Source organism: Phascolarctos cinereus, unplaced genomic scaffold (assembly GCF_003287225.1).
Source record: "Phascolarctos cinereus isolate Bilbo 61053 unplaced genomic scaffold, phaCin_HiC Scaffold_1;HRSCAF=81, whole genome shotgun sequence".
NCBI classification, from domain to species: Eukaryota; Metazoa; Chordata; class Mammalia; order Diprotodontia; family Phascolarctidae; genus Phascolarctos; species Phascolarctos cinereus.
Genome location: NW_027555514.1, coordinates 203,288,829 through 203,308,119, shown reverse-complemented (window position 1 = coordinate 203,308,119; position 19,291 = coordinate 203,288,829). Strand labels below are relative to the sequence as shown.

The window sequence follows — 19,291 nt, the reverse complement described above, 5'->3', positions numbered from 1 at the left end:
ATATAACACCCATTTCCACTGGAATACATAGGAATAAATGATCTTTTCTACAATACAGTAAATGGTATCTATTTTAAACTCAGAGGCAGCACAAGGCCTGGTATTCAGGAAGACCTGATTTGAAATCCAGCCTCACACACTTACTATCCATATGATCTTGGATAAATCATTTAATCTCTGATTTGCCTTATCTGTAAAACAGGAATAATAATAGCACCTACCTACAGGGTTATTGAAGAATCATGACTCTTCATGATTCTTCAATATTAAACCTAGAAAATCTTATAGCACCATCTTCTGGGATAAAGTTACTATGCACTACCCAGCAGAAGACTAATATTCTAAGCTTATTTTCCTTAATTTTCTTATAACAAAAAGAAAATGAAATAAATTAGCTAAATAAGAGACATACTAAAGCCAGAGTTTCTATCAAAATTATTTAAATCTTCTACAGTAATTGGTTGTGGAGTTCAAACGAGAAGAAGATGGAGATGATGGGATGATTAAGAAATCAAAAAATTGACTGTTGGAGAAAAGAATCCTCTGACAGAAAGTTAAATACACTGATTTTTTAAAAATTTGTTTGCCATCAGCCATTGTCAAACTAGTAAAATTGTCACTTAACCCCTTCGCCTAGTCAAAAAAAAAAAAGTAAAATTACAGAACAGTGAAAAGTATTATATTTACATCAATGTCAGGCTAAAATTGAACTGAAAACTGCAACAAGGAGCCAAGTTAGAACTTTTTAAAGGATTAAAAAAGGCTGCAAATTTTCTTTTCTGTAATCTTCAAGAAAAAAAAGAGAATATTTATGGGGATTTATTCTTATAAATCTATACACATAAACACCTATACCTGTGTGTATAACATAGATTTACATGGGATATAGGTCACTCAGCAAATAAGCTTTTATTAAATACCTATCATGTACCAGCACTATGTTAAGTGCTGGGGATACAAAAAGAGGCAAAAGATGGTCCCTGACCTCAAGGAGTACACCATCTAATGGGGGAGACAACAAGTGAACAAATATGCACAAACAAGTAGGATAAATAGGAAATAGTTAACAGAAGAAGGCACTAGAATTAAGAGGGGAGGGGAAAGACTGCTTGTAGAAGATGGGATTTTAGTTGGGACTTGCAGGAAGCCAGGAGATAGAGATGAAGGACAGCATTCCAGTCATGGAGGATACAGCCAGGGAAAATGCGTAGAGCCAAGAGATCAGTGTCTTGTTTGAGGAACAGCAAGGAAGCCAGTGTGCTTTCCTTGGTATAGTTGCATTTTTAAAGTTATCTTCTTTTTCTGTTTTCCAGTATGTTTGCAAATTTTAAAATGTGCTCACATCTGGGTTGTTTTTTTTTTTAGTAGGAATTTTTCAAATGTTTCTTTTATATTGAAGACTATTCTTTTCTCCATTAATGATTAGGCCCAGTTTTGCAGGGTATATGACCTTGGATTATATTTGAAATTCTTTCTCCTGGTTATTTACAGAATTTGTTATTAAAGTTTATTTAATGCTTGTTTATTAAATTAATAAATTAATACTTTATTTATTAAAGCTTGTTATTATTTAATTGTATTGTGTTATTTAAATTAAGTTTAACAATTAGACATCTTGTAGTTTGAAAGAATTCCCCCCCCCAGAAAAAATATGTTTATTCTTTAGATTGTCACTTTGTTTTCTGTAGTCAAAAGTTGTAGGCAGTTTTTTGGTATTATTTCTTGCATTAGAGTATCACAGTTTTTTTGTTTGGTTTTGTTTTGTTTTACTTCTCGTGTTCTTTTGGAAGAACTATAATTTTTAAGTTATCTCTACACATCTTGTCTTTGAGATTGGCATGTTTTATTTGTATAGAAATCATGTTTTCTTAACATTACCATATTTTGCTTCTCTTTTTCTAGATTATCCTTCACTTCAGTATACTTGTATTCCCAACCAGTAGTTCTCTATTTTGTTTCTTTGGAGAGATTCACCACTGTGGATTCAAGTGTTTCTACTACAACAATTATTTCAGTTGTGCAGGCCATAAACTGCTTTTATAATATTTTGACTCATTTGAGTTTGGACTCATTGACGTGTCTTTCTCAACTGCCATCTTCCCTTCCTTTTCAAAATCTTCTCTAAGGATTTATCTACTTGTGATTAAGGTTCTTAAGTGATTTTTTTGTCTTCCTGAGAGATTTGGGAGTTTTAGTCTTTTTTGCCCTTATATTCCTCTTTTTTTTTCACTTTCTGACTCCATCGCCTTTGACGGCAGATCCTCAGTGGGATGTACTTCAAAGCTGTCTCAGCTTCCTCCCATAGAGGAATTTACTTTTCACTCGCCATAGTCCCTGCCCTAAGTGACTTCTAGGATGACAAAACCAGCCCCAAAAAGATAACAGCCCCCTTTCCTTCAAGCCTAGTGCAGCCCCTCACACACACGCACACTCCCTGCCCCAAATGACTTCTGGGATGACAAAACTAGCCCCAGCTAGATGACAGCCCCTTTTTCCTTCAAACCTAGTGCAGCCCCCTCACACTTCCTGCCTTAGTTCTTTCTGTTTTTTTTAGTCCTCTGACTGAGCACTGCTGTAGAACGTTGTTAGCCAAACAGAGTAAGTTTCTGCTTTCCTCTACATCCTCCTCCTCAGAGGTGTTACTTAAGGCCCCTTTTTCAGTCATATAGTATAATACTAAGAAATGGAAAACAGATAAGGAAAGACCTAGGAGAGAACAGTGACAGACAAGTCATGGAAAGAGAAAATATAAGGAAGAAGGTTCAGAGACAAAGAACCATGATGTAAGCAGTCAGTTACCAAGCTACTGATGAAGTATGGAGAGAGCCAACCCATTTTGGTTTGTTGAGGTCAACAATCTAACCCAATGACCTATCTTCTCAATATCAGCCTCTACAACTTGTGGCACCAGGGTCACTACATCTATCTTAAAGGGAAACATAAAAGTTCAATGTGGGCAATCTCACTCACATTTTCCAGCAGTTGTACAAGTGAGTCTCAGGCATGTCCTGATCATCCTGTATGCCAGGATAAATTTTCTGGTCAGATAAATGCTGATCCTGTCATCAGTACTGCACAAACTGCAAGTTCCAATGGTAAATTAAAAACCACTGAACTGAAGAGGCAACCTTACTTTTCTCCTGTATAAATATCAATACTCAGGGTAAAACTATCAACAAATCTAAAAGAAGTCTTATTTACAGGATACGGTTTATGAATGGCATTAATGACATAGCTGTGTAAACCAGTTCATTTCAGTATCAATCAAATAATGTTATGTACCACATCTAAACAGAACAATCTACACACACACTCTTTTTATGTCTTGAATGGTCAATAACGAACTCCAATGGAAAACTGTTCACACTAGCCATCTACTAGCATAAAACCCTCCTTATACTTGCTGATGCATCCATTGCTAACACCACAGGTCCCCTAAACATTTAGCTTAATCTGAGGCATAGTCTTTGACCACAGATTATGCATAAAAATATTATTCTCAAGTTGGAGGGCAAGTTATTATCATCTTTTTTTAAAATTAAAATCATATTAAAAAAATTTCATGCCAAAATTGGCAAAGCCAAGATGGCAGATTAACAATAAAGTGAATTCCTCCACCACAAAACCCCTCCAAACAGATTTAGAAAATTTTTTTCAGTCATTTTTCAGTCATGTCTGACTGTTCGTGACCCCATTTGGGGTTTTCTTGGCAAAGATACTAGAATGGTTTGCCATTTCCTTTTCCAGCTTGTTTTATAGATGAGGAACTGAGGCAAACAGGGTTAAGTGACTTGCCCAGAGTCACACAACTAGTAACTGCCTGAGGCCAGATTTGAACTCATGAAGATGAGTCTTCCTGATTCTAAGAGCAGCACTCCATCCACTGTACCACTTAGCTGTACTAGGCAAAATGCTTAAGTGGAAATACAATGAAAAGATACAGTGAATCATTTTTACAGCCCAAGTCAGCATAGGGAGACAGAAAGAAAGATCTGCAGATAGTGAGAACAGAGTTTGGTAAGAAATGCCTGCACAGAGGGCAGCTAGGTGGCACAGTGGATAGAGCACCAGCCCTGGAGTCAGGATGAACTGAGTTCAAATTTGGTCTCAGACCAGACGCTTGACACTTACTATCTGTATGACCATGGGCAAGTCACCTAACCCCAACTGCCTACACAGACTATTCCAGGGCCTGGGGGAAAAATGGATCTTTAATGAAATAGAGAACTTCAAGACCAGAGTTGAGAAGAAAATTTGATATACAAACACAGAAGTCAAGAGAAAGAGAAAAAAGTAAAGATAAACAAACATAATGGACTAAACATGTGGATAAACTGCTTACATTCTAATATAAAGAGATAATACATCTGTCCCATGTGAAACCTATTACAATTAGGGGTCATAAAGGGAGTCTAATTAGACAGAAGATCTATTACATTATGATCACAATAGAAAAATGGAAAGGTAAGAATATACTAGAGGAAGAAAAGGAGAGAATAATTTATCTCACATAAAAAAAGAGGAACAAATAGATGAGGGAAGCAGCTGACAGCTGAATCTCACTCTCATCCAAACTGGTCAAAAAAGAGAATGCACACATGCTCACACTCATACACACACACAGAATGGGGTAAAGAAATACATTTCACTCAACAGTGAGAATAGGAGAAAGGAAAATTAGAGGGAAAGATCAGTACTAAGCAAAACAAATTCTAACTAAAGATGTACTTACAGCTACTTAGAATTCCTTTTGGGTGGCAAAGAATTGGAAATTGAGGGGATGCCAATAAAGTACATCAAGTTATGGCATACATGATGTTATACTATTGTGCTATAAGAAATGATAAAGAAAATTTGTATGAACTAATGCAGAGTGAAGTGAACAGAACCAGGAGAAAAATGTATATGACAATAATATTGTAAAGTCAAAACAACTTTGAAAGACTTAGGAACTGAACTCAGCATAATGACCAGCCATGATTCCAGAATATCAATCATGAAACATGCTACCCATTCTCCTGATAGAGAGGTGAAAAACAGTGCAAAATGAGACATAATTATTTTCTGAAGATGGCCTATGCAGGTATTCATTTTGCTTGATTATGGATGTTGTCTTCATGTTGTATTAGAAATGTTAGCTATCACAATAAGAGAAGAAGAAAAAAATGGAAGGAATTAGAATAGGTAATGAGGAAACAAAAGTATCACTCTGCAGATGATATGATGGTATACTTAGAAAATCCTAGAGAATCAACTGAAAAAACTACTTGAAATAATTAAAAGGTGCAGGACATAAAAGAAACCCACACAAATCATCAGCATTTCTATATATTACCAATCAATTACCAACCAAACAGCATGAGACAGAATGAGAAGTTTCATTTACAATAACTAGACAATATAAAATACTTGGGAATTTATCTGCCAAGGAAAACCCAGAAACTATAGATACAAATGTTTTTGGTAGATTTTTTTAATTTTAAATAAAAAAATGAGAAAAGAAAAAAATTGCCATGTACACAGCAGACCATAAGAGAAGATTTAATATAAAACAATAAATTTCCATTTCAATAAAACCTATGTAATAAATATGACACATTGTTTTCAAAGGTTCCCAGCTTTTCTTTGCTTCCTTGTTGGTTTTCTTTTGTTCTTTGCTGTGCACTTTTTACTTTATTTCTTCTCCTTCCTCCACCCAATACTCTAAGGGCAGCTACAATTAAGCATAGCTATATATATATATATATTCATAGGTATTTACAAAAATATACACATACACACATATACACTCATACATTTCCTCCTATCATGTTTCTCTGAAAGTGGATAGTATCTTCCTTTATAAGTCCAAGTCTTCCCATGTTTTTCTAAATCAACCAGCTCATCATTTCCTACACCACAGCAATATCCCAACTCAATCATATCTTATCTGAGAGATTGTATATGAAAGTTTTTTTCCAATTTTCTGCATTCCCTCTATTCTTGACTACATAAGTTTTATTTATACAAGAGAATTTTAATTTAAGATAATAGAAATTATTCTTTTTATACTTCAACAATGTTCTCACTTCAAAATATAATTTAAGGTCTAATACTGCTGAATCTACTTTCTTTACATCTTTTTCCCCTGGTTTCTTTGAAGTTCTTGACCTTTTGTTCTTCCAAATGAACTTTGTTATTTTTTTTCCTATTCAGCAAGATAATTTTTTAGTAATTTAATTGGGATGGCATTGAACAAATAGATGAGTTAGGTAAAATTGTCATTTTAAAAATTATATTGGCTTTATCTACCCATGAACAATAAATATTACTTCAATTATTTAGATCTGAGGTTATTTGCATAAAAAGTGTTTTATGTTTTGTTCATATAGTTCCTGTATCTGTTTTAGCAGGTATGTGCTCACATATTTTATACTGTCTAGGCATTTTAAGTGGTCTAAAATAATATTCAAGAATATTGCTGACACTTATGTACAAAAATATTTATGGCAGCTCTTTATGTGATGGCAAAGAATTGGAAATTGAGGGAATGCCCATCAAATGGGGAATGGCTGAATAAGCTGTGGTATATGAATACTATTGTGCTATAAGAAATGATGAGCAAGCAGACTTCAGAAAAACCTGGAAAGACTTGTATGGTCTGATGCTGAGTGAAGTGAGCAGACTCAGAAGAACGTTGTACACGGTAACAGCCATGTTGTACGATGACTAAGGTTGGTGGACTTGCCTTGCTCAGCAATGCAAGGATCTAAGACATCTCCAAAGATCTCATGATGGAAAATGCTATCCACATACAAAGAAAGAACTATGAAGTTTGAATGCAGATTGAAGAATACTATTTGCTATTTTGTTTCTTCTGCTTTGTTTTGTTTCCTCTTTCTGGTGGTTCCTCCTACTGGTTCTAATTCTTCCTTACATCACTAATGTGAAAATGTGTTTAATAGGAATGTACATGTATAGATTATATCAGATTGCGTGCCATCTTGGGGAAGGAGGGGGAGAAGAATTTAAAACTCAAAACTTATGGAAGTGATTGTTGATAAATCAAAATAAATTAATAAAAAAAAATTTTTTTTTAAAAGATTGTAAGCTTCTTAAGGGCAAGACCTGTCTTTTGTTTTTCTTTGTCTCCTTTGAGCTTAGGACAGGGCCTGGTACATAGTAAATATTAATAAAGGCTTATTGACAGATTGAGAAAAAAATATTGCTAACAGTGTAGTTTCTGTATTTTTCACTTTTGATTAAATTTATTTTAACTTTAATTTTGTCTGAGATCATGATTACTAACTCTGTTTTTTTACATACTAAATTCTATTGCTGCCTTTATTTTTTCTTTGTGTGTATCCTTCATTTTTATAGCATTTCCTGAAAGCAACATATTGTTCAATTCAAATTTCTAATCTGCTATCCATTTCCACTTTATGGGTAAATTCGTCCCATTCACATTCTAAGTTATAATTACTTGTTGTGTATTTTCCTTCTTCCTATATTTCCTAACTATCCTTCTCACCCTATTTACCCTATCCCTCCTCACTCCTCTGCTTTACTTCTACCTGCTATCTTACCCTCCTATTCATTCCTTAACCTATCCACTCTTCTAACAGTACCTTCTTTATCATTTCCTCCCACCTATCCTCTTTCCCTCTTATTTCTTTCTGAATTTAGAAGACTTTTATACCCTTCTACATATATATGTTGTTCCCTCTTTAACCTATTCCCAACGAGAGTAAGGTTCCAGCACTAACTGCCCTGCCCCCATTTGCCTCTTCTATGTCAATTTTTCCTTTTATGACATTTGTATGACAGAATTACTCCTTTTTATCTCTCCCTACAGTTCCCATTTTTTTAAAATCATCTCATCATACTAAGCTCAGTCCATGCCTTTCTTTCAAACTACTCAAATAATGATGACAATCAGAAGAGTACTGTAATATTTTCATATATACAAAATAAACAATTTGATCTTACTGAGTCCCTTATCATTGGTCTTTAATGTTTACCTTCTATTTCTCTTGGATGTTATATGTGGAATTTTCCCTTAAGTTCTGCTGTTTTGTTTTGTTTTGTTTTGTTTTTTATCACAAATACCTGAAAGTCATTCAGTTCATTAAATGCTCCCCTCCTATTTTTTCATTCAGGATTACACTTAATTTTGCAGGGTAAATTACCCTTGGTCATAACCCCAGCTCTTTTGCTCTACAGAATACAGTATTCCAAGACCTCCAGTCCTTCAACATAGCAGCTCCTAGGTCTTGTGTAATCTTCATTATAGCTCCATGATATTTAAATTGTTGCTTTTTTTTCTTGTTGCTTCCAGTATTTTCTCCTTAACCTAGCAACTTTGAAACTTGGCCATGACATTCCTGTAAATTTTCCTCCTGGGATCTCCTTCAGGTGGTGATTGGTGGATTTTTTCTATTTCTACGTTGCCTTCTTGTTCTAGAACTTCAGGGCAATTTTCCCTTGATAATTTCTTGGGATAGTGTATCAAGATTCCTTTTTTTTATTGTAATTTTCACGTAGTCTGACTACTGTTATATTATTTCTCCTCAATCTGTTCTCCTGATTGGTTGTTTTTCTGATGAGATGTTTTACTTTCTCTTCTATTTTTTCATTCTTTTAATTTTGTTTTATTATTTCTTCATGTCTTAGAATGTCATTAGCTTCCCTTTGCCCAATTCTAGTTTTCAAGGAATTATTTTCTTCCTTAAATTTTTCATTCTCTATTTCCAGTTGATTGACTTTCTTTTCACAATTTTCTTGAACTGCTTTTTTTCCCCTAATTGTTCCTTGATCTCTCTTATTTGATTTTTAAAGTCCTTTTTAAGTTCTTCCAAGAACTATTCTTGTGTGTGGGACCATTTGACATTCCTCATTGGAAAAGGAGTGAGTTTTTTAGCTCCATTATCTTCCTCTAAATATGAACCCAGGTCTTCTCTTCTGCATAGTAACTATCTATGGTTGGGTCCTTTCTCCTTTGTTTACTCATTTTTATTTATTTGTTTTTTGTTTTATTTTGTTTTTAGCAGTTATTAGTGTAATCAAGTGGTAGTCCTGAGATATGGGGAATGATACCTAAGCCTCAGGTCCTTCTTACTGTTATTTTCTGAAGTCTGTCTCTGGGCACAACCTCAGGCTCTCCTTTCCACTCCTAAGCCATGCTCCCAGCCACACCGTCCCACAAACACTCTTGCTCTCTGCAATCTCTCTTGTGGCTGCAAATTATGGCTGTCCTCTCTGCCCTGAAATGAAACCAGGACTTTGCTCTCCTGCAAGTGTTCACAGCCAGCAGAATCCCTGAGCCTCACTGGCCCCAGGAGTATGCTAGCTTCTTTCCCCTGCAGCCACAGTCTGGGACACTGCTTGGTGTTCCTCAACAGTGAAAGATCCTTCAATCTTCTCCTACTCAGCAATCAGGAACCCCTCTCCCCCCTCCACTGTCTGCAAGATGAAAGATTCTAAGGCTAAGGGTAAGGCTGCCTCTCAGCCCAGCTGCCCCTAGGGCTTGTTGCTCAGTAGATTCTGCAGAGTTGGCCTGGAGGTGTTTGTACTTCACTCAGGTCAAACCTTGGCCCCTGCAGGTCAGGTCTTTCCTGGGGTCTTCCCAAATTATCTTGTTAGAACAATAGCTTTACCCTTTGTTTATTTCTGCTGCTCTGAGGTGATGTTGTCTTTTTTGGGGAAGGAAATTTGGAGAGTCTAAAGTTTTCTGACCTACTCCATCATCTTCCCAGAATCCTCTCCCCAAGTACACAATTACAAAACACTTTTCACACAAATAAAGTCAGATTTACACAACTGGAAAAATATTAATTGCTCATAGATAGGCCAAGCCAATAGAATAAAAATGACAATTCTACCTAATTCTACCTAAATTCTACCAAAATTATTTTAGTTCTTCAATCAAACTATCAAAAAAAATTTATAGAGCTAGAAAAAATAACAAAATTCATTTGGAAGAACAAATGGTAAGAATATCAAGGGTATTAATAAAAAACAAAGTAAAAGGAAAGTGGTCTAGCCATACCAGATCTCAAACTATATAATAAAGCAGTAATAATCAAAACAATCTGGTACTTCCTAAGAAATAGAATGGTAGATTAGTGGAATCAATTAGGTATACATTACACTGTAATAAATGACTATAGCAATTTAGTGTTTGATAAACTCAAAGATCCAAGCTACTGGGACAAAAACTGCTGGGAGAACTGGAAAACAGTATGGCAGAAACATAGTACGGCAGCGTAAGCACTGTACACCAAGTTAAGGTCAAAATGGATACGTGATTTAGACATATAGGATCATAATTAAAGTAAGGGGACATGGAATAGTCTACCTGTCAGATCTATGGAAAAAGAGAGAATTTAGGATCAAACAATAGAGATAATTACAAAATGTAAAATATATAATTTTGACTATATTAAATTTTTAAAAGTTTCACACAAACAAAACCAATGCAACCAAAATTAAAAGGAAAACAGAAAATTGGGGGAAATGTTTTTTTCCAGCAGGCATGTCTGATAAAGACCTCATTTCTCAAATATATGGAGAATTAAGTCAAATTTATAAGACTACAAGTCATTCCACAACTGACAAATGGTCAAAGGATATGAACAGTTTTTAGACAAAGAAATCAAAGCTATCAATATTCAAATGAAAAAACAATGTTCTAAATCACTATTGATTAGAGAAATGCAAATTAAAACAGCTCTGAGGTACCACCTCGTACCTAACAGATTGGCTAACATGATAGAAAAAGAAAATGATAAATGTTGGTAGGGATATAAAAAACCGGGACACTAATGCACTTTTGGTGTAGTTATGAAATGATCCAACCATTGTGTAGAACAATTTGGAACTATGCCCAATGGGCTATAAAATTGTGTATATCCTTTGATCCAGCAAAACCACAACAGGATCTATATCCCAAAGAGATGATTTTTAAAAAGGGGAGGGAAAAGGACCTATTTGTATAAAAATATTTATAGCAGCCCTTTTTGTGGTGGCCAATAACTGGAAATTGAGGGAATGCCCATCAACTGGGAAATGGCTGACCAAGTTATCGTAATTGAGTGTAATGGAATGTTATTGTGCTATAAGAAATGACAAACAGAATTTCAGAAAAACCTGTAAGACTTACATGAACTGATGTAGGAGCAGAGACCAAAGGAGACAAAGGAGCAGAACCAGATCATTGTACATAGTAACAGCAATACTGTACAATGAACTGTAAATGACTTAGCTATTCTCAGCAATACACTGATCCAAGACAATCCCAAAGGACTCATGATGAAAAATGCTATGTCTCCAGAGAAAGAACTGCTGGCATCTGAATACATACTGAAACATACTATTTTTCACTTTCCTTCTTTCATTTTGTTTTTATGTTTTTTGGCTCAAATTTTCTTCCACAAAATGACTAAAATGGAGATGTTTTACATGATTGCATGCGTATAAGTGATAGCAGATTGCTTATTCTCCTTACGGAAGGGGAAGAAGGGGTAGCTAAGTGGCACAGTGGATAGAGCTCCGGCCTTGGAGTCAGGAGGACCTGAGTTCAAATCCGATCTCAGATACTTGATGCTTACTAGCTGTGTGACCCTGGGCAAGTCACTTAATCCCCATTGCCTCACCAAAAAGAGAGAGAGAGAGAGAGAGAGAGAGAGAGAGAGAGAGAGAGAGAGGAGAGAGAGAGAGAGAGAGAGAGAGAGAGAGAGAGAGGGAGGAAGGGGAGGAGAGAGAAAGCAGGATGGAATTTGGAAAAGATTAGGAAATCTAAGAAAAAGTCACCATGAGTCATTTTTTAAGTCTAGGTGAGAACAGGGAGACAGATTCTGAAGACACTGGGCTCTGGCCAGCACTGCTGCCTAGGAAGCATTCCAGTACAGGGAAAGGCTGCACACCAGTGCAAGTGGAGGTTCCAGACCTATACAAGGGCACCCTCACACCAATACTGGGGAACCACAGTAAGAGATAGATATCAAATGGCTGCTTTTTGTCTACTACTCCATTCTGGGTTACTGATTCAAGGGAACTAAGGAGAGGACCTGCACTCTCCTCCAAAGTGGAGGAGGTTCAGAACCAAGTAGCAGTAGTAGTATGGCTCAATCCCAGAAGCAGAGGGTCTCAGTTTAATTTTCCAGCTCAGTTTGAAGCCTGTAGAGGAATAACCAGAGTTGAAATCCCAGGCCAAAGAGAACCCGCAATTCTGTCACTCTAAACCAACAGAGTTTCTGAACTGGCTGATAATGGTTGAGTCCACCTATTGTTGCTCAGATCCAAACCCAGGTCAAGAACTTGTAATCTCAGATCAGGGGATAGCAATCAGATTTTACCCTAGATCAGACTTTGGGTCTGAAAGCCGGTAGGTCCTCAGCTGAAGCTGAGATGCAGAACAACAAAACACTCAACATACTTCCCTTTACCACCACCACTCAAAATACAAGAGAAATTTGGGAAGACATAGATAAATTAATGCAGAGTGAAGTCAACAGAACCAGGAAAATAATGTATACAACAACAGCAATATGGTAAAAATAAACAGCTTTGAAAGAATTAGGAACTTTGATCACTGTAATGACTAACCATGATTTCAGAAAGCCTCATGATAGAACATGCTATCCACTTCCTGATAGAGAAGTAAAAGACTCAAGAGTAGAGAATGAGACATATATTTTTTGCACATATTTTTGCACATATTTGCACATGTTTTGGACTAAACATATTTGTAAAAAGGGTTTTATTTTTCTTTCATTCTAAATGGAATGGATGTGGAGAGTTGAGGTGAAAGGAGGAAAAGGAGTTTTGCCCAATAAAAAAATACATAATTTACGTAATCATATAATTTATATAATACGTAATTTTAAAAATGAAGTCAAGACAGGGATAATGGACTGGTAGAACAGAGAGGGATCAGAGGTTACAATGAGGTTAAAAAGCAGTCAGCTCTAGAATTCAAATAAGGTGGAATAGTGAAAGGACAGAAGATTATGAGCAATAAAGGAAAATGAGAGTTCATAATTTTGACGAATGAGTTTTGGCATGACATTGAGATCCAAAGTATGACCATCCTAGGATAGCTAGGATGAAGATAGCCTGGTGTAGTGGGAGGGAAAGCATTAGATTTAAATTCAGAGTGACTGTGGACAAATCCTGGTTCTTCTACTCATTACCTGGGCAAGTTACTTTGCAACTCTTGGCTTCAATTTCTATAAAATGAGGTGTTTGGATTAGATGTCTTTAAAGCGCCTTACAATTCTAAATCTCTATTCCTATAAGATAGAGGTAAAGGGGGATGAAGAAATGAAGCCAGAGTACAAATGGTAGGGTCACCAGTATGAAAACTGAAGTTATCAAAGGTGATGAATGGGGTTGTAATGGACCAAGGAAAATAGGAGAGTATCTTGAGATTATCTTGCCATCAGATGACNAAAGATGACTGAGAGAAATAAAGATCAGAACAGAAGAAAATGATATTTGAGTCAGTGCCAGGAAGTGGAAGGAGGAAAAAGATATTAAGGGTGTGTGTGTGTGAAGGGATTGGGGTGGGGGGAGTCGATGGGGGTATTGATTGGTATGGGGAGATGGTGGTTAACAGCAGAGAGTTCCAGAAGATATACTGAGAAGAAAAGACAGAGGAAGACAGGAACTAAGGAATGTGGAACTGAGATTATTAACAATAATCCAGGGAGAAACAGTACAAGAAAGGTATTTTCCCCATATTCTGAATGACATCAATAGTAAGTTGGAATTTGCTTGCTCTAAGAAAGTGGGAGTACCAAATTGGTATAAATTTATAAAATAAACTAGCCCTTAAACGCAATTTAGAACAGTGTTGTGACAAGCCTTCACAGAGCACCTTCATTGATATTATATCTCCCAGATGACTGATCTCATTAGTGTTACCTATTTTTTTGAATTCTACTGTTCTGAAAATTGCCTATCTGAATAGCCTATACGGGGCAGTTAAGTGGCATAGTGGATAGAGTGACAGGCCTGGAGTCAGGAATACTCAACTTCCTGAATGCAAATCTGGCTTCAGACATTTATTAGCTATGTAACCCTAGGAAAGTCACCTGATCCCATTTGCTTCAATTTCCTCATCTATAAAATGGGCTGCAGAAGGAAATGGCAAACTATTCTAGTATCTCTGCCAAGAAATCCCCAAATTGGTTCACAAAGAGTTGGACACGACTGAAAACGGCTCATCAACAAAGACATAACATATATGTGGCAATTAGTATTAAATTAATCAGAATATCTTAACCACCCTGAACAAATAGGATTTTACTCCACTAAAAGCATTCCCTAAATCAGTTCTTTTGACTTAAGATTTTAAAAGAAAAAGAAATCCGAACCTTAGAAACAAAATTTCAAGAAACAAGAATGTGACATTTCCAACAACTACTCATATCACTAATTTACCTTGAAATATTTCCTTCTCATTCGAGTCATGTTCATTAACATAACTCCAGAATTTATTCCAGTTTTTCCATAGTACGGATGTCTGGCAAAGCGATTATACCAACCAATCCGAGGTTCCTCATGCTCTGGTGCCATGGCAGCAATTTGTGTGGAGTTAAATTTCTTTAGAAGTGACCAAATATCATCAACAGGGCGTAAAAAAAGAATATCAGTGTCAACATATAGCAGTGAGTCAACTTCTTTCAGGATTAACTGTAAAGAAGAAAATTTGAACAATCAATTATAATTCCCCTTTGCCTGGGGAAAAAAATGCACTGTTTTGATTACATATAAATTTCAATTATACATTTATATTAGCTTAAAAAAAGAATGAAAATTTGCCTCTCACAAATTTAACTTTTTCAAAATTTGATTTTTTTCACCCTAACTACCTACTGCATATATAATATTATTATGAACTTTTTATTTTAAATGTAGTAACTCTCAACAAAAACAAATATTTTAACAATTGTCCACATCAGTGTTCCAAATCTGTGGGAAAGATAACAGCAAAAAAAAGAAAAATGCAATACTTCATGGATGCAGAGCTGGAAAGGACCTCAGAATAGGCCAGTTAGTCCAACCTCCTCAGTTTACAAATGAGGAAACTGAGGCCCAAGGAGGTTAAGTAACTTCTTCAAGGTTAAACAAGTAATAAGTAACTTAGATAGAATCTGAATTAAGGTCTTCTGATATCCTTTTTTCAGATTAAGACTCTATAATGTAATTTATCTGGAATGACTGGGTGACAGAAAGACCTATAACCAACAAACCCCTTTTGCTTTCTTCTGTTACCCTCTCCCCTTGGTCTGAGCTGACTAGGACCCATCTAGGAAGTTTCACTGCTCACAGGGATTAGATGAGATGGAAGTAACTAACTCTATCCCTTCTGGTGATATTAAGGACCATTAGACTTTACCATCCAGACACCCAGTTAACCTAAGGACCTCTGGACCTCATCATCTGCACTACCAAAACTCCCTTGGGAATTCTGGAGTTTGCTATTCACTCTTCAGTTAAACTTTCTCTTGTACATTGTCTCCCTCAACTAAGAGTATGAGGTCCTTTAAAGCAGACTCTATTCTGTTTTTTCTATTTGCCATGTAGAAAAATTATTCCAACTCAATAAAGGCTTTTTCTTTCATTCATTCATCAAATCTATAACTGCTATGTATTAGTTGCTAATAATCTAAAGAATGAGGAAGAAAAACTAAACTATTAATTTACAAAATTACTAAATTTACCAAAATAAATTATTCAATTTAGAAAATAAAGATTGAAGACTGATTTATCATGACATTCTAGACTTTAAAAAATAAATTTCCTCAACTGTAAAATGAAAACATTTGTACTAATACTTCACATACAACTTGTGAGGAAATTCCCTTTACAAACCTTAAAACGGCTGCAGGAGCTGGTTGGGGGCTTACTAAGCTGTTCATAACCCCAATTTCATTTTGTTTTTTTTATTTTAAAAATTCCATTTTTAAACAATGATATACTGCTAAGTATTTGTTTAGAGACTGTTACCTACTCAATGAACTGGAAATAAACAGCTTAAAGTTTAAGGTTGAAGAGAGAGCAACCAGAAATTAATACAATCACTTCAGCATTTCTGGAGTCCTTTTGAAAGGATGTTTTTTCCAAAAGATTAGTACTTTTCATCTCATTATCTGGGAACTAAAACAACTTTATCCAAGGCCCATCATTCAGGAAAGTATGGATTATTTTACACCTAATTCTGGCTAAATAAGGCCAAAGATATAATGAATATAAAAGACAAACCCGGTAAGTTTTAAGGAATGATGTTTTCGATACAGGTTATCTTTAGGACATGAAATAGATTACATCTGTAAAAGAATATATACCACACAAGAGCCAACTGAACTATTAAAAAGTGGGGAAAGGAACAGGTATGACAGAAAATAATAAACTCAAGCCAATTTTAGAGTAATACAACGAAACAGAAGTTGTAACAAATTTAGTATAAAATTAAGTGAATTTATGCCACTTTGCAACAAAACATTTCTCAAAAGTTTGAGTAAGCCTTTTCTTATTTCTACACTCTTAATTTATATTCCCCTTGATAAATGGGAAAAGCAAAGGGAAGCAGGGGAAGAAGTCTGAAAAGGGATGAGAAAGATCAAGACTAGGTAGGCCAACATGCCATGTCAAGTGGAATAGACTTTGGTCCTAATATGTTTATTATGTCAATTATTATGTTAATACTAAACTTTTTTAGTTAGGAATCACAAAGAAATGGAATTTGTTTCTTGTTTTATGCACACACACACAGAGTTATATGTGTGTGTGGTAAACCTATTTTTCACATCAATATCAGTTTATATGGTCTCACAAAGGTCTCTTTTAAAAAGCACTTTCTTTTCTTGATCCTAAGACTTAATGGTTGGCATAATCATATCCTTTCCTGAAGGTACTGATTTTCTTAAGCTTTTACTACTTCAGTATTTGGTGCACACAGCAAAGCACCAATGCCTAGTCAAAGTTAACTCTAGTCCGTGTTCTCCCATAAATTATCCACAGTCAATGTGTTGGATGCCTTCCTCTGTTTCTTTTTACATGCTATAGATACCAAATGAAGCACATATGCTGTTCCTTGCTTCCTATTTTTTTTCTTTTTCTTTTTAAAGATTAGGTCTCCTTATCTCACTCAGGCTGGAAATACAGGAGCTTCTCAAGGGACAGTTCCCACTCTAATCCACACAAGACTTTCGACATAGTCTATTTCTGACCTAGACCAGATGACCCCTCATTAGGCAAGTTGGCTCCCTTCCCACAAACCTTGTTCTTGGGGACTTACCATATTAATGTTAAACATAGTGAGGCCACCTGACTAACTCAGCCTACAGAAGAAGATCAGAACTCCTGAGTGCAAGAGATCCATCATCTTCAGTTTCCCCAACAGTAGGGATTACAGGCATGCACTGAAAGCAATGGGCCCAACCTCCTTTTCCAGTTCTACATCACTGCAGTGATATCCTTTATTCTGCTTAAGATTACAGGATCACAGATTTGTAGCTAGAAGAGCCATGAGACCTTTAGAGGCCATCTAAGTTCAATTCCCGGCAAAAGAGAGTTTCTATTCAATTCTCTAGTGTTAATAATGCTGCTGTCTACTCACATGTACCTAATTTCCAATACTGAAATAAAATAAAAACATGCTTTGATCAAAAAAATCGCTTATGAACAGCTTTTTAGTATTGTCTCTTTTAAGAACTTACTGGTAAAAACAATCTTTGTGAAGCACATGGTTTAAAGAGTTTTTTCCATTCTGCTGCATTCTCAGTCGGAAAAGTTATTGGATAGATAGTGTAATTAAATGTCTGTAGAAATTTCCAGCCGTTGAGCTAAGATAAAAACAATAGCACCAAAGGAGAAAAAATAGTTTAGTCTTTTTTTTTTAATCAGATCAATTTATCAAGCACCAAGTATATACAAGACATTATTCTAGGCACTGGAAATATAAAGACAAAAGTAAAACAATTCAATATCAAATCTCCTCAAATGAATCTATAGTTTTTAAGGAACTGGAGAGAAGGTTCACATAATTTTTAAAATAAAAATTGTATCATTTATGTTGTATTGTTTTGCAGAAATCATAGTATAACTCTCTACTGCTTGTTTTTATTCAGTTTCTTAATGTTACACTATCCATGAGATACTAATGAAGAAATTAAGCTCATGTTTTGTTAGTATGTTATTTTTGATCTCATAAGTTTATACTCAATATTCATTTATAAGTAGTAAAAAAGAAAACTACCAATTTTTGAAGAATTAGAATACAGTATAATATACTTAAGACAAACCATTCTGAACACAATCAATTTACAAACATTTATTAAGCACCAAGTAGGCACAAGGCACTATGCTAGGTGTGAGGAACACAAAGACAAAATTGAAACTATTCTTGACCTGAAGGAGTTTACATTCTATTGGAGGGCAGGTATAGACAACATATAAAAACATAAATACTGGGGCAGCTAGGTGGCACAGTGGATAGAGTTTTGGCCTTGAAGTCAGAAGGACATGAGTTCAAATCCAGTCTCAGACACATGACACTTACTAGCTGTGTGACCCTGGGCAAGTCACTTAACCCCGACTGCCTCACCAAAAAAAAGCAAAACAAAACCAAAAACATAAATACATGCAATGTAAATTAAAAGGTAATGGTGGGAAGAGGACTGGCAGCTAGAGATATCAGAAAAGACTTCATGTAACTGATGATGATTAAGAAGTACAATCCAGGCATGAGGTACAGTCAGTGCAAAAGCATGGAGGTGGGAAATGTAGAATTGTGTGTAGAACCAGGAAAAAAGTCAGTTTGGCTAGATTGTGAGGAAAGAAGTAAAGTACAATAAGGCTGGAAAAATAAGTTGGGCCATGTTGTAAAGGGTTTTAAATGCCAACTATAAAAAAAGATGTTTTTAGCTAAGCCTGTAAGTAAACTAGAGTTTATTGAGAAATGGAGTGACACAGTTAGACTTGCACTCTAGGATTATCATTTATACCAGTGGTATCAAACTCAAAGAGAAATAGATCCCTGAGGGCCATGTATTGGCCCACAGACCATGAGTCTGACATCTATGATTTACACAACTAGGCAGTAGATAGACTAATGAAAGACTATACTGCAATCTTACTGTTTCTTACAAAATATTTTGACATTTTTACAACCATTCTGAGTCCCCTGGCCCAGTGAAGGAAAAAATACTATACAAGTTCCAAGTATTACTGGGTCCAATCCTATAACTAACTCAACTTGTTGCCTTTTAGGTAAATTCACTTCTTTTCAGAACACTATGGTACC

At 35.5% G+C, this 19,291-nt stretch overlaps 1 protein-coding gene across 2 annotated transcripts in view; it reads right to left on the bottom strand.

The window, feature by feature from the left end:
- The window catches only part of GXYLT1 (glucoside xylosyltransferase 1), a 94,650-nt gene that overhangs the window by 14,312 nt on the left and 61,047 nt on the right, over window positions 1-19,291 (bottom strand). For both annotated transcript variants that reach the window (XM_020979762.2, XM_020979761.2), the window contains 2 exons: window positions 17,706-17,831; window positions 14,425-14,676 (listed from right to left, as the gene is read on the bottom strand). In XM_020979762.2, the coding sequence (XP_020835421.1) occupies window positions 14,425-14,676; window positions 17,706-17,831 (378 nt within the window). The remainder of the gene's footprint in view (window positions 1-14,424; window positions 14,677-17,705; window positions 17,832-19,291) is intronic.